The following is a 16,596-nucleotide window of genomic DNA, read 5'->3' on the forward strand; positions in this document are numbered from 1 at the left end:
ACCATGCCCAACTAACTTTTGTTTCTAATAAGAGACAGGTTTTCACCTGTTGGCCAGGCTGGTCTCGAACTCCTGACCTCAAGTAATCTGCCTACCTTGGCCTCCCAAGTGATGAGATTACAGGCGTGAGCCACTGCACCCGGCCTTAGAGTCCACTTTTTAGATGCTCACATCAGCATCTTATTTCTACAGTAACTTGTTCGGAGTAAAAAAAACATTGATAGGATTAAAATATTTTAATGACATAACCGAAGAGTAACTTTTTCAAGCTAGAAATACTCTGCCGCCTATTGTTTTATATAGAACTATTGTTAAACATATATGTCAAAGTTTCAACAAGAAAGATACTCACCACCATCCCTCTCTCTAACTCTGTGAGTATGAACATTTTTGGCCTTACTGTGACCTGTGCTGTCACTGTATTTGTTTTCAGGACTATCAGATCTCCGCAACATTTTATTTGGTGGTGAAGGATCTGCGGCGTCTCGCATCTTTTCATGTCTGTGATCACCGCTACTGGGGTGACTCTTCGATGAATACTTAAGTGCCTGTAAAACATCACCCCCCCAAAAAAAGAGAGAAAGAATTGAAACCTTAAACTCCCTAAACTAATTTAAACATAAATTTTGGTGTATTATCACCAAATTTTATGAACTTATAAAATTAAAATTTCCACTTTCTGCTTTACTCTTTAAAGTTTCTCAGACAAAAAACCTAATGCTTAAGTGTTACAATAAGACTCCTGCTACAAATCATAATACTAAACATTTAAAAAGAAAAAAAAAAAACTCCATTATCTTATAAATAAATCAAACCACCTTGGCACACTGATTCTGAAAAAAAAAGAAAACAAATTTGGCTAGGAATATTTAAAACCATTTTTTGACAGTCAAAAGAAAGCTAGAAATTCAGTACTACTATAATCAATTTCTGCTCTACAGCTGATATACACAAGCACATGTATAAATAAGCACATGCATATTTTTGCAAACCTACCAAAAAAAAAAAAAAATCCACACACTGGTTTCTCCAATTCTTTGATTCAAATAAGGCATTTCAGACCTAACTTCCTTACTCTCACAGGTGTGGGAAACAATTTTAAGGTATAAAAATATTGACCAAAATAAACTAATGTGAGTACTATTTCTAACCAAGCATAATGCACTCAAAATAATCGTTTAGCTTTATTCTAACACATATCTTAGGACAACCATGATGTACTAGTCTGTTGCAATGTGTAATTAGCTATGCTTTGGAGGACAGATTCACTAAGGTTTAATTTTTGACATATCCAATGTTTTACACATCAGAAGACGGTGTTTTCAAATTCAGCTGTATAACACAACTATCAGGTAGAAACCTGTTCTCTGGGCCTTTAAGATGTAGAAAGTGTTTCTGTAGTTATTTGATGGTTAACAATCATTTATGAGGTTTGCCTCCTGAAAACTGGAGCCACTTCTAGCATAATCCTTAGAACTTTACACGCAACGACTGCAGTAACTAAAAGGAACCCACCTACCTAGAACCACCTACATCAGAATGATTATCCAAGTACCCAAAAACCTCAATTCTTACAGAAACAAAAGTACCATCTTTCACTTATAACGCAATTAAGTATACCAAAAATATTAAAAAGGAAAAGAGAACAGTACTCTATAACCGACTTAAAAGTTTTAAGTCATTTAGCTATTTATCCCAAGTCCTTCACTTAATTTTAGTATCTTTACATTAACTTTCAGTTCCCCCCACACAATAAATAAATAAATAAGCCTCGGAAGTCACCTATCATCTCATCCCATCGATTCCTTCACCCGCAAATAATCCAGTCAGGTCTTTCTGGCTGCAAATGATTCTTTTTTCCTAAATCAGCGAACTCCCTCCAGTCACCTGTCAAAATAAGTCACTAAACCTTGCTGGAGAGCACTAATGGAACCAAACCTCGAATTTTAAGGGGACCCGCGGTGCTAGTTTCGGATGTGTTGCACCGAAAGGCCTGTATCGACTTCTGAGGCCTGCGCTCGAGTAGCAGTCCCTCCCTTCCCCCTTCGGCCCCTTCCAATCCCTCCACCCCGGCCTCGGCTGGTACCTGGTAAGGCTGCGAGTCCCCCCTCCGGTCGTGACAGCTGAAAAACAGGAAGAGAAGACAGCGACATAAGACACGGCGGGGGTGGGGGGGGCCGGGGAAGAAGAAAACGGGTCCCCCGCCGCCCCTCCCCGCGGGAGACCTACCCAGCGCCCCGGCGCCGAGCCCCGCGCGCACACGGCGCAAACCCGGCGCCTCCGGGAGGGCCGGGGAGGGCGAAACGCCGCAAAGCCGGGCCCCCACTCCCCGCCACACTCCGTTCCCGCCCGCCCGCCCGCGCGGCCGCTCCTCCTCCCCAACCCAATCCGGATCAGGGTTAACAACAAAAATGGCGGCCGGGCCAGCTCCAGATAAGGAGGAACAGCCCCCCCGCCGCCGCCCCCCGCCGCCGCCCGGACCGAAACGAAAAGACAATTTACCCATCACTGAGTCTCTGCTGTTTCCTCGCATACATTACCATCAATGCCCGGCCTGTGAGTGTGTGTCGGGGAGGGGGGAGAGCGGCCGCAAGAGGCGGGCGGGCGCGCAGGCAGCGGCGGCGGCGGGCGGCAGGCAGCCCCGGCACCTGGGCCCGGCGCGCCCTAGGCGACTCTCAGCACCTCCCAGTTACTGGCGCCGGCGCTCCCGGGCCATCTCCCTCCGTCGACACCACGCTCACTCTCAGCCGGGGCAGCGGCGCCAACTACACGGCGGCAGCGCGAACCGGGGGGAGGGGGGCAAGACGACGCGCCCGGCTCAGCCCTGCGGAGAGCGACTGTCTCCTCCGCCTTCTCCTCGTCCTGCTCCGCCGCCTCCTTCCCTCCTCCCCCCGCCGCCGCCGCCGCCGCTGCTGCCGCCGCCTGGTCCTTCTCCTCCTCCTCCTCCCGCCGCCGCCGCCGCCGCTGGTGCCGCCGCTGCCGCTCCACCAACTACATCCGGGCAACTCGGACGCTGCCGCCTTCGGGAAACCTCGGCAGTTTCCGCCGCGCCCCTCCTCTCCTACCCTCGGCCTTCCTCCCCGCCCCGCGCGGGTCCGGAACGCCGCCCTCTGCAAACCTCGGCTGGCTCCGGCCTCTGTCCTCCTCTGAGGCCTGGCTCTCCTCCTCGCGACCTGTCAGCGCTTTCCTTCTTTTCCTCACTCGCGAGTCCGGCCACCGCCGTTCCTCTTTAGGGATAGTCTCGCTCGGGCGCCTGCTCGAGGCAGATCCCAGGGGCTCCGGGCTGCGCGGGGAGGGAGCCGCCTTCCGGAAGAGGACGGTGGGGCGCGAGGGAAGCCATCGCGGACTAAATAAGGGAGGCTGCGGCGGCTGCGCGTGCGCCCAGAGGCGCCGCGGGAGGGGGTGTTCTCGTGCGAGCTCTCCGGCCGCTGCCCCCGCCCCTGCGGTCTCGGGCGGGGAGGTCGGAAACCCCCTGGCGAGACCACGGGCGGACGCTTCCCGAAGAGCTGCCTGGGCTGCAGCCGCGGAAGCCTCGCTCTAGGAAGCGGGGAGCGTGCTGCGGCGCCCTCTGGCCGCTGCTGGAAGCCGGAACCGAGCCCGAGCCGCTGCCCCTCACCGGACGCTGCGCGCGCCACCGGTCCTCCGCGGGGCAGGGGCTGCTTTGAGCTCGCCGGGCGCCCTTTGGACGTAAGTCTCACCCTGGCCGCGAGGCGGGAAGGAGTGCGTGCTGTCCCGGCCAGAAACGGCTAAAAGGAAGGGCTGAGGGGTTCTGTGCCCAAGGCGGAAAGCCGTGCGCCAGGGCGGCCCTCAGCGGAGATGCCTGCACGGATCCGGGAGCGCCGCTCGGGGCAGGGAATGAAAGGGGCGCTTGAGACTGGAGATTTAGGGAGATGAGTTCCTTGGGAACAGCGCTGAACCGTTTCTCTGTCCCACCCTACCCCCCGCTTTTTTTTTTTTGAGGCAGGCTCTCGCGCTGTGGTCCAGGCTGAGCGCAGTGACGCGATCACGGCACATTGCAGCCTCGATCTCGGGGGCTCAAGGGATCCTTCCACCTCAGCCTTCTGAGTAGCTGGGACCACGGGGATGCACCACCACGCCCGGCTAATTTTTTTAAAAAGTGTTTCCGGAGATAGCGTCTCGCTGTGTTACCCAGGCTGGTCTCGAACCCTTGTCCTGAAGCGATCCTCACGCCTCGGCCTCCCAAAGTGCTGGGATTACAGGCGTGAGCCACAGCGCTCGGCTTTTTACCCCTTTCTAACGTTTTCCATGCCCATCGGTGCCCTGCCCCACCCTCTCTTTATCTCTCACTTTTTGCTCTGTTTTTTCCTCGCTGAAGTCCGTTGGCTAAAGAAAATTCATGTGCAAGTTCTGGATGTGAATAAAGTCCTGAGGTGTGTTAAGTGAAACTGCTACAAATTTGATTTTATGTACTGCTGCAGGCACATTGAGAGGAGAAACGTCAAGTATACCAAACAACCGTTAGTTGAGAGTGGTGGTATTCGGGTGATTGGTTGACTTTTTTTTTGCACTAAACTCTTTGTAAGGCAACATTAGTTTAATGAAAAGAATTGTGATAAACATAAACGTGATTAACACAGAAGAGGCAAATACTAAACAAGTCAGAAGAAACAAGATCCTCTCCAAATAAACAGTAATAAAAAGTAACTGATTTATTTGGTATGCAAGAAGTTACAATACTGCTAGACCTAATAGAATGAAGAGATGGAATGATGTAGGGAGAAAGGCTCTGAAATCACAACTGGTTGGAAAAAACTTTAATTGTATAATCTTATTTGTCACATCCACCTGCCAGATGTAAAGCTTATTGCTGTTTGTGGAGATGTGCAGACCAATAAAAAGCCTATTTAATGAAAGTATCAGCAACTAAAAAAAAAAAAAAAAAAATTGCCAGTGACTGAAATGATGAAAACAAAAAAATTCGGTAGCATCTTAACATGCAATTTCTGACACATTTGTAGTGAATCCATTGAAGACAAACATCAGGAGTACAACAAATAACAAATATTACATAGAAACTTTTTGAAAACTGGTAGCAAAATTACTACTAATTTGTTTGATAACTAGATGTCTGCTGAAATCGGTATAAACCATTTGCTCAAAAGTAGCCAGGGATGGTGATGCCTGCCTGTATTCCTGGCTACTCCAGAGGCTGAGGCTGAACAATCGCTTTAGTGCAGGAGTTCGAGACTGCAGTGAGTCATGATCACACCAGTGCACTTGGCCTGGACGACAGAGGGAGACCCTGTCTCAAAAAATAAATAGCCCGGATGTGGTGGCTCATGCCTGTAATCCCAGCACCTTGGGAGGCCAAGTCGGGTGGATCATTTTGAGGTCTGGAGTTTGAGACTACCCTGGCCAACACAGTGAAACCCCATCTCTACTGAAAATATAAAAGTTAGCCATGTGTGGTGGTGTGCGCCTGTAATCCCAGTTATTCAGGAGGCTGAGGCAGGAGAATCGCTTGAGCCTAGGAGGCGGAGGTTGTGGTGAACCAAGATCTCGCCACTGCACTCCAGTCTAGGTGACAGAGTAAGACTCTGTCTTTAAATAAAATCACATTACCAAAAGTCTGATCTGCTCTCCTTTACAGAAATACTTTATCTTCACTTCTACTCTTGAACCCACAGACTTCATTCCCACACTCCTGAACCTGTTCAAGATCATCTGTGGCATCCATGTTTTCAAGCCTGATTTTTATTTCTCAGTCTTCATCTCACTTGTCAGCAGTATTTGACACAGCTGATAACTTTCTTCTCCCTAAAGTTCCTTATCTTACCTACCAGGATTTCATTTTCTTTCTTGCTTCTCTTCCTTCCCAAGTGGCTGTTCCTTAGACTTCTTACCGGTTTCTCCTCCTTTTCCAGCCTCTAAATGCTGGAGTGGCCCAAGATTCAAATGCCACAACCTGCACTCCTCTGTTCTCTCCCCGTAGGCAATCTCATTCAAATCTCTGGCTGGATGAAACCCACATTTGAATCTCCAGTCCACACCTTTCCTCTGAACACAAGGCCAACACTTAAGTGCCTACTGTATAGCACTGCTTGAGTTTCTAACAGGCATCACCAACTTAATGTATTCAAAACCAAATTCTTAATCTCCCCCACCCCAAACAAGTCCTGCTGAGATCTTCCCAATCTCTTGAAGTGACAGCTCCATTCTTCGAGTGAAGGCTAAAAACTTTGGAATCATCTTTGTTTCTTTTGTATCTCACATTGACTCTATCAACAAATTTTGCCAACATTATCTTCAAAATGTATCCACAATCTGATCTCTGTAACCCACCTCCACCACATTCACTCTGGTCCAAGCCACCATCATTACATCTGGACCGTGGCAAAGACTTTCTGACTGATCTTCCCCTTCTCTGCCTGCTTCCACATTGTTTGCTATCTCATACAGTGCAATAATCCCTTAAAAAGTCAGACAGTATCATTCCAATCTTAAAAAAAAGAATAAAAGCCAAAGTTCTAGCCATGATCCACTAGGCCATATGTAAACTGCCTGTTACCTCTGGCCTCTTATCACTGACTACTTGCTCTTTTTTTTTCTTGAGACTGATTCTCACTCTGTTGCCAGGCTGGAGTGCAGTGGCATGATCTTGGCTCACTGCAACCTCTGCCTCCCAGGTTCAAGCAATTATCCTGCCGCAGCCTCCTGAGTAGCTGGGACTACAGGCGCTTGCCACCACACCCAGCTAATTTTTGTATTTTTAGTAGAGACAGGGTTTCACCATGTTGGCCAGGATGGTCTCCATCTCTTGACCTCGTGATCCACCCACCTCAGCCTCCCAAAATGCTGGGATTTACAGGCGTGAGCCAGCAAGCCCAGCCCTACTTTCTCCTTTTCCCACCATTCTACCCTCCCTCCCTGTTTCTCCAATATACCAAGCATGCCTCTGCCTCAGGACCTTTGCACTGCTGTCCCTTTGCCTGGAATCCTCTTCCCCCTTAGTACCTGCTTGGCTCACACCCTCACTTCTTCAGGTCTTTGCTTAAGTCTTGTCTTGTTTAATTCAGAACTCTACGTGATGGCACCTTACCACCATGTTGCTCCCTTAACCCTGATCTATTTTTCTTAGACCATTTGCAATATATTTTGTTTATTAGTTGTTTCCCACTAGAATGAATGCTTCATGTGACGTACCATAAATATTTGTTGAATGAAAGGATATTTGCCTGCAGAAACATATACAACAAAGATAGCAAAATTGAATTCTCAAGAGGAAAAAGCATAGGTTCTATTTCTGTTTGCTTTGCAAAAGAATAAAAGAATTATAAATCCAGTCCTGTTCTCATAAATAAGATGGAGAATAAAGCTATATTATTCCTAATACAGGCAAAATATTGTAATAGATAATATTTTAAAATATACATGAATTTGCATGTATAGCAAATCTTAAACCAGATTATTTACACTGCTATCTAATGATAGCAATGAGTTTGCAAATGAGTGAAAGTTTGCAAATAAGTAAAAGACCCGTATTTCAACTGTAGATTGAACACGTACCAACCAATAGAGGGGAGAAACTGTCAACTCATAGGTTATATGTAGGTTGAGCAAGATTTTAATGTGATTCTGTTGAAGGAAGAACCGAAGAGTGAAATCCTCAAGCCTCTAGTTGGGAAAGGGACTTTTTTTTTTTTTTGAGACAGAGTCTGACTGTCACCAGGCTGGAGTGCAGTGGCGCGATCTCGGCTCACTATAACCTCCGCCTCCCAGGTTCAAGCGATTCTCCTGCCTCAGTCTCCTGGGTAGCTGGCACTACGGGCACATGCCACCACACCCAGCTAATTTTTGTATTTTTAGTAGATGGGATTTCACCATGTTGGCCAGGATGGTCTCGATGTCCTGACCTCATGATCCATCCACCTCAGCCTACCAAAGTGCTGGGATTACAGGCATGAACCACCGCGCCTGGCCAAAAGGGACTTTTAAAAGCTTTGCTGCAATTTCTAAAACATCATAAAATAAGGATGTATTCCCTAAAATGTTCACGTACTTCATTTCTGTTTTTTCTCTGTCCTTGCCTTCCTCACAAACTCAGCCTACTATAGTGATTAAAGGCATGGATTTTAGAATCAGTATGACATTACATAGAGCTCTGGCTACATTATTGACTAGCAACGTCACCTTGGGCAAATTACTGGTCTTGAGGATTATCCTGCTTTGTATCTAAACTTGGCTTAATAGGACGTAGTGCTTTTTGTGAAAAGTAATCGAAATTGTGTAAATAATTTAGCAGTACCTGGCACATACATGTTTTACTAATGGTGGTTATTCATTTTTTGAAAATAGTATTGAAGTTCTGTGTGTCAAGTCTTAGGAACATAGTGTTAAGCAAAGTCACTTGGATTTTGCTCTTATGGAGTTTATATTTTAATTAAGTATAATACATAACTAAAAGGAGATACTTTGGGGTCTCAGATTTGTGATATGAAGCTTTCATTCAATTATGAGGAAAAATAAGAAATTGCAACAGAAATTGCTGTCTAGGAAAGAGGAGTAAAAACCTCCAGGACGTCACCATATCAACATATGGTGTACCCTTCTAGGCAGGGATGATGTAAATGATGCAATCAACACATCTTGGGAGAATTACTTACTGACTCAAGATTGGCCATTTTTTAAAGTTCTACCAGGTAATAGATACTAAATTTCAGCTAATATTGAGAAGCATACCCTAAACCCTTTACCTGTGTCTGGTGAAACTTCAGCCTGAGTTAACCCAACCATTCATTTTCTGAGCACCACTGAGCAGTTGCACGCCGCAGGAGATTATAAAATAATTGAATATACTGATGCCACTTCAGCCCCATCATCACCAAAATCAAATGACATAGTAATTTAGAAAGTAATAAGTGCTACAGAGAATAGTGGGGTAAGATAAAGTGTTGGATGGAGGAGTAATGTTTTCAAGTAGAGTGGTTATTGAGCACGTGGCATTTGAGCAAAGACTTGAAAGTGATGAGGTAGCAAGCTGTACAGGTATCTGGAAAGGAATGTTTCTGGGAAAGGGAACAGCAAGAGCAAAGGTCCTGAGGAAAGACTGTGCCTGATGTGTTCAGAAATAATAAGGAAAGCTCTGTGGTTGAAGGGTAGTGACTGAGAGGGAAAATATTAGGAAATGAGGTGAGGTTAAAGGAGTGGGTGGAGGAACAGACTGTGAAGGATCTTATAGGCCATTATAAGAATACTGGCTTTTATTCTGAGTTAATGGGGAAGCCATTGAAGAGTTATGAGTAGAAAATGACACGGCTACTATATTGAAAATAGTCTATATTGCAAGGAAAGAAGCAGGGAAACTAAGTTAGGATGCTACTGCATTGCCTGAGTGCCTAAGGTTACTGTTTCAAAGCAGAAAGGAAGCTTATCTAAGGCCATTTTCTTTACTTGTCCTTTCTTGCCACCCCCCCCACCCTGCTTTCAGTTCACCTTATATTATCAATTATCCCTTTGAATATTCAAACTCTTTCATCTGGATTATTTCCACTGGTCTTTAAACATACCTAAATCCTACCACTAAAAACCCTTTCTTGACCCTATACTCTTAACTGCTCACTTCAGCCAAACATCCGCTAAGTCTTATTTGTGGTACCTCACGTGTTTCATTCTTTATTCTCGTATTTACATTTTAAGTCACTATAGTTTGACATCTGCCCCCATAATATTAGCAAAATAGATTTCCCCAAGGCAGTGGTTCTTCAAGAGGCAGTGCTGAGTCTCCAGGGGGCATTTGGAAATGTATGGCAGTATTTTTTTTATTATCACTGCTGTATTTTCTGTATGACTTACGGGTGAAGGGTGCTACCGATATTTAGTTACCAGAGGTCAAAGATGCTAAACATGTAGCAATGCATAGGACAGTCCTTTATATTTAAAAGACTTGTCCTGCTCAAAATATCAATGTTGTCTCATTTAGAAATAGTGTTAAGGTCACAAACAACTTCTTTGTACCTATGTTTAACAAACTTTTTTTTCATTCTTTTTCTTACTCGATCTCAGAATATTTGACCTTGATAGCAACTCTCTTTGCATCGCCCTTTTCTCTCGCCTTCTGTGGCACAACACATTTTGTATTTTCTTATTCCTTATTTGACTGCTTCTCTCATTTTTCACAGGCTCATCCTCATCTACTTCACTACCAAATGTTGAAGTTCTTCAAGAATCAGTCTTTTGGAGGTGATGTCATTGAAAATGATGAGTAGGAAACTTCAAGAACGCATTTCTGCACAAAACCAGTCAATACATTGGCAAAAAATGTCAGAATCAATTTTATATAAATTCTGGAAATTAGTCAAAGGTTTATAGTAACCAAGGAAACATCTTTTTAAAAAGATGGCTGAGGCTGGTTGCAGTGGCTCATGCCTGTAATCCCAGCACTTTGGGAAGCCAAAGCGAGCGGATCATTTGAGGTCAGGAGTTTGAGACCAGCAAAAAAAATTAGCTGGATGTGGATGCGGGCACTTGTAATCCCAGATACTCGGAAGGCTGAGGCAGGAGAATCACTTGAACTTAGGAGGTGGAGGTTGCAGTGAGCCAAGATCGTGTCACTGCACTCTAGCCTGGGTGACAGAGCGAGACTCTTGTCTCAAAAAAAAAAGAAAAGAAAAGATGTCTGAATCCTGAATCTCAGGAGCGCTTTCTATCATTTAAACTTACCCTGGTGCCACCTCCCTGTCCAGCTTTGAAAACAATGACCTGCATTTCTGATATCTGTTCAACGACCTGCGTTTCTGATATCAGTTCCTGGTGCCAAAGGGAGCAGAATGGACCTTGTTTTCTTTTTTTCTTTCTTTTTTTTTTTGAGTTGGAGTTTTGCTCATGTTGCTTAGTCTAGAGAGCAGTAGCACAGTCTCGGCTCACTGCGACCTCCGCCTCCAGGCTTCAAGCGATTCTCCTGCCTCAGCCTCTCGAGTAGCTGGGATCACAAGCGCCTGCCACCACGCCCGGCCAATTTTTGTATTTTTAGTTGAAACGGGGTTTTGCCATGTTGACCAGGCTGGTCTCGAACTCCTGACCTCAGGTGATCCACCTACCTCAGCCTCCAAAAGTGCTGGGATTACAGGTGTGAGCCATCATGCCTGGCCATGGACCTTGTTTTAAAAGAATTATGGAGACTTATTTTAGTTCATGTAACTTGGAAATCTCCTAAGGAAGAAAGGTGATTACAGGCATTTGTCAAAAATTTGTAAAGGCAAGTTTATTATCCTTTGCCATCTGGGGCAAAGAATAATAGCTAAGACAAACAATAGCCACACCAAAAAGCCTGGGAGGAAAAGCTAGAAAGTAAGATATTTTGGAGAATAAAGGCTTTTAAAACATCCACATATACCTGAGAACCCAAAAGGCCACATGCACACCCAGGGTGAGCAAATACTCAGAAAAGACTTGAGAGAGCCTTAAACTCTCACCTCTGGCTAACCATCAGGCTCTACTCAAAATAGGAAGTGAAAACTAAGGTGAATTTGTAAGTTGCTTAGCTGAATGTTGAAGGTGTGCCCCAACACTTACACAGAGCCCACTGGTAAAGACTGAGAGTGTTTTCTTTTTGTCTTGGTTTCAGGCATTTAAGAAAATCTGTTTCTCTGTTGAATCACTAGCTGCAAATTAAGCTAATAGAACGGAAGCTCTACTGGTTACACACAGCAACGAATACAGACTTTGTAAAGTTCAGAAAAGTTACCAAACAATAGTAACCATAACAAGTACCAACAACAAACTATGGGGAGGGAGGAGAATCTGATTTCCAGAGTTACCACATTATAATACTATTCAGAATGTCACATTTTTAGCAAAGATTACAAGGCAAGGAAAAACCAAAAAAGTATGGCCCATACACAGGGAAAAAAGAAATTAATAGAAACTACCCCTGAAGAAGCACAGACTTTGGATGTACAAAACAAAGACTTTTCATCAACTCTTAGATATGCTAGAAGAGCTAAAGGAAACCGTGGACAGAAAACAAAAAAATTAGGAAAGCAATGTCTCATCAAATATCAAGAGATTGAAATTGTAGAAAGGAACCAAATAGAAATTCTGGAATTGAAAAGTATTATAACTAAAACTAAAAATCCACTATTAGCAGCAGACTGGAGAAGTCAGAAGAAAGAATTAACAGGTTTCAAGATAGTTCAATTAAGATTATGCAGTCTGAGGAGCAGAAAGGAAAAAGAGTGAAGAAAAATGAACAGAGCATAAAAGACCTCTGGGACTCTATCAAGCATACCAGTATATGCATAATGGGAGTCCCAGAAGGAGAAGAGAGAGAGAAAGGAACGTAAATAATATTTGAAGAAATAATGGTAGAAAATGTCCCAGATTTGATGAAATACATGAATCTAGATATTCAAAAGGCTCAAAGAACCCTAAATAGGGTAAACTCAAAAAGACCCACAGCAAGACACATCATAATTAAACTGTCAATAGTCAATGACAAAGAATCCTGCAAGCAGCAAGAGAGAAGCAATTCCTTACGTACAAAGGATTCTCAATAAGATTAATAGCTGACTCCTCATTAGAAACCACAGAGGCCAGGAGGCAGTGGGATAACATATTCAAAGTGCTGAAAGAAAAAACTGTCAAGAATTCTGTATTCAGCAAAACTATCCTTCAAAAGTGAAGGAGAAATTAAGACATTCACAGATAAGCAAAACCTGAGAGAGTATGTCACTAGTAGTCCTGCCCTGCAAGAAATACTAAACGGATTCTTCAGCCTGAAATGAAGACACTAGACAGTAATTCAGATCCACATGAATAAATTAAAACCACTGATAAAGATTTAAATACATAGGTAGATATAAATGAAAACAATAATTATATCTGTGACAATGAAAGCACAATGCATAAAGGTGATTCATGATGATGAGGAAAGGATGAAGTATAGGAGCAAAAATTTTGTGTACTATTGAAACTAAGTTGGTATTTATTTGAAATAGATTGTTATAAATGAAAGAGTTAATGGTAATCCCTAGAGCAACTACTAAGAAAATAACTAAAAATTTTGAAAAGGGAATAAAAATGGTATGCTAGAAAATACCTAATACAAAAAAGACATAAGGGAGGAATTGAGGAAGATACAGGGAAAACAAATAGCTAGTGGCCATGACCTTCGTTGTTATAATTGCATTAAGTGTGAATGCTTTAAACTCCATTTAGCAGATGGAGAGATTGGGAGAATGGAGTCTTTTAAATCTTCTAACTATATCGTGTTTATAAAAGACTCACTTTAGAACTAAAGAAATAAGTATGTTGAAAGTGAGAGGGTGGCACCTTAGTTTTCTTTTTTTGTGTGAGATGGAGTTGTTTTTTGTGTGTGTGTTTGTGTGAGATGGAGTTTCACTCTTTTTGCCCAGGCTGGAGTACAATGGCGCGATCTTGGCTCACCACGACCTCCGCCTCCTGGGTTCAAGCAATTCTCCTGCCTCCTGAGTAGCTGGGATTATAGGCATGCGCCACCACACCTGGCTAATTTTGTATTTTTACTAGAGATGGGGTTTGTCCATGTTGGCCAGGCTGGTGTGTTGAACTCCCAACCTCAGGTGATCCACCACCTTGGCCTCCCGAAGTGCTGGAATTACAGGCGTGAACCACCATGCCCAGCCGGTACCTTAGTTTTCTTGTGCTGCCATACCAGAATACCTGAGACTGGGTAATTTATATAGAGTAGAAATTTATTTTCTCACAGTTTTGGAGTCTGAGAAATGCAAAATTATGACATTGGCAGGCTTGGTTGTCTGCTAAGAGCTGCTTTCTGCTTGCAAGATGACACCTTGTTGCACATCCTCTATAGGGAAGGAATGTTATTTTGTTTTTGTTTTTGGAGACAGAGTCTTGCTCTGTCCAACTGGAGTGCAGTGGCGCGATCTTGACTCACTACAACCTCCACCTCCCGGGTTCAAGCAATTTCAGCCTCTCGAGTAGCTGAGACTACAGGCGCACACCACCACACGTGGCTAATTTTTTGTATTTTAGTAGAGATGAGGTTTCACTGTGTTGCCCAGGCTGGTCTTGAACTCCTGAGCTCAGGCGATCCACCCACCTTGGCCTCCCAAAGTGTTAGAATTACAGGCATGAGCCACCGTGCCTAGCCTTGGGGGAGGAATGTTATATCCTCAACATGGCAGAAGGTAAAAGGGCAAAAAGGAATGAAATTCCTCATCAGGGCACTTAATCTCATTCATGAGGGGAGGAGCCCTCAAGACTTAACCACCTCTTCCTGGGGGCGCGCAGTGGCTCGTGCCTGTAATCCTAGCACTTTGGGAGGCTGAGGCAGGCAGATCACGAGGTCAGGAGATCGAGATCATCCTGGTGAACACAGTGAAAGCCTGTCTCTACTAAAAATACAAAAAATTAGCTGGGCATGGTGGCGGGCGCCTGCCAGGAGGCGGAGCTTACAGTGAGCAGAGATCGCGCCATGCACTCCAGCCTGGGTGAGACTCCAACTCAAAAAACAAAAGACTTAGCCACCTCTTAAAAGTCTCACCTCTTAACACCATCATGTTGGCCATTAAGTTTCAGTATCTGAATTTTGGAGGGCACACATTCAAACCGTAGCAAGTGGAAAAAGACATTCCAATTTATCTCAGGTTCACATCAAACATTCTTCACAATAAAATATATTAGTTCACAAGTCTCAGTTTTAAAAGATTGAATTACAAAGTGTCTGACTACAATGGAATAAAACTAAAAATAACACATCCTTAAACAACCAATGGCTCAAATAAAGATTAAATAAGAGAAATTAGAAAATACTCTGAAATGAATAAAAACAAAAATGCAGCACCCTAAAACATATGGAATGCAGCAAAAGCAGTGCTCAAAAGAAATTTTATAGCTGCACATGCCTACATTAAAAAATACCTAGAATTGGCCGGGCACTGTGGCTCACGCCTATAATCCCAGCACTTTGGGAGGCCGAGGCAGGCAGATCATGAGGTCAGGAGATCGAGACCATCCCGGCTAACATGGTGAAACTCCGTCTCCACTAAAAATACAAAAACTTAGCTGGGTGTGGTGGCAGGTGCCTGTAGTCCCAGCTACTTGGGAGGCGGAGGCCGGAGAATGGCGTGAACCCGGGAGGTGGAGCTTGCAGTGAGCCCAGATCGCGCCACTGCGTTCCAGCCTGGGAGACAGAGCGAGACTCTGTCTCAAAAAAAAAAAAAAAAAAAAAAAACCTAGAATCAGCAACCTAACCTTCCACCTTCAGGAACTAGAAAAGAGGAAATCAAACCCAAAGCTAGCAGAAGGAAGGAAATAATAAAGACTGGAGCAGAGATAAATGAAATACGCAGTAGAAAATAGAATCCACAAGACCAAAAGTGGATTGTTCAAAACAATAATGTTCACAAACCCTTAAAAAGACTGAGCAAGACAAAAAGATTCAGATTACTAAAATGAGGAATAAAGTGGGGACATTACTGCCAATCTTACAGAAATAAAATGGACTTAAGGAAATACTATTAATTATATGCTAACAAATTAGATAACCTAGATAAAATGGACAAATTCCTAGAAGCACACAAACTACCAAAACTGACTCAAGAAAAAACTAAACCTATAATCATACTAGTTAAAAAAAAAAAAAAAGCAAACCAGTAAAAAAAAAAAAATTCCAAGAAAGGAAAGATCAGACCATGTGGCTTTACTGGTGATGTAAAATAAGAGTGCCAGTCCTTCTCAAACACTTGAAGTAGGGGAAGAGGGAATACTTCTTAACTCATTATGTCATGCCAGCGTTACCCTAGTACCAAATCCAGAGAAAGACATCACAAGAAAATAAAACTACAGTCCAATATTTCTAATGAATATAGATGGAAAGATCCTTAACAAAAGTGAATCCTGAATCACATTACAAGGATATCCACAGAAAAAACTGTTAGAGCTAATACCTCAATGTCACACGATGCCCAGGATCAACATACAAAAAATAGTTATATTTCTGTATCCTTGCAATGAACATTTCAAAGTGAAATTTAGAAAACTCATTTACAATAGCATCAAAAAGAAGAAAATACTAATAAACAAGATGTAAGACTTGTATACTGAAAACTACAAAACATAGCTGAAATAAATTTTAAAAAACCTAAATAAAGTAGGCATTTTATATTCGTGTATTGGAAGACTTTGAAAATGGCAGTATTCCCCCAAATTGACCAACGGAATCGGTGAAATTCCTATCAAAATTCCAACTGCCGTTAATGTAGAAATCGGCAGGTTGATCCTAAAATTCATAAGAAATTACAAGGCTGCCAAAACAGTCTTGGAAAAGAACAAAGTTAGAAGACCCACATTTTGTGATTTCAAAATTTATCACAAAGGTACAGTAATCAAAAGAGTGGTACTGACATAAGGATAGATATATAGGCCAATAAAATAGAATTGAGAGCCCAGAAGTAAGCCTATACATCTGTGGTCAATTGATTTTTGACAAAGGTGTCAATATAGATCACTGGGGAATGGAATAGTATTTTTAACAAATGCTGAGGCTACTGGGTATCCACCTGCAGTAGTACGGATTTGGACCCTTATCTTACACCACATGCAAACATTGTCGAAAGAAATAAAATACCTAAATAT

At 43.4% G+C, this 16,596-nt stretch overlaps 1 protein-coding gene across 4 annotated transcripts in view; it reads right to left on the minus strand.

Annotated features, from left to right (window-relative positions):
* Nucleotides 1-4,895, minus strand: part of WAC (WW domain containing adaptor with coiled-coil) — an 88,862-nt gene extending 83,967 nt beyond the window's left edge. For 3 of the 4 annotated variants that reach the window (XM_025395756.1, XM_025395754.1, XM_025395752.1), the window contains exons 1-3: nucleotides 2,503-2,949; nucleotides 2,087-2,123; nucleotides 353-548 (exon numbers count right to left, since the gene is read on the minus strand). In XM_025395756.1, the coding sequence (XP_025251541.1) occupies nucleotides 353-548; nucleotides 2,087-2,123; nucleotides 2,503-2,543 (274 nt within the window). In that variant the 5' untranslated portion in view covers nucleotides 2,544-2,949. Of the gene's footprint in view, nucleotides 1-352; nucleotides 549-2,086; nucleotides 2,124-2,502; nucleotides 2,950-3,118 lie in introns of those variants that run through there. The other variant, XM_025395755.1, reaches the window with a different exon arrangement.
* Nucleotides 4,896-16,596: the final 11,701 nt, after the last annotated feature.

Source organism: Theropithecus gelada, chromosome 9 (genome assembly GCF_003255815.1).
Source record: "Theropithecus gelada isolate Dixy chromosome 9, Tgel_1.0, whole genome shotgun sequence".
In the NCBI taxonomy this organism is placed as follows: Eukaryota; Metazoa; Chordata; class Mammalia; order Primates; family Cercopithecidae; genus Theropithecus; species Theropithecus gelada.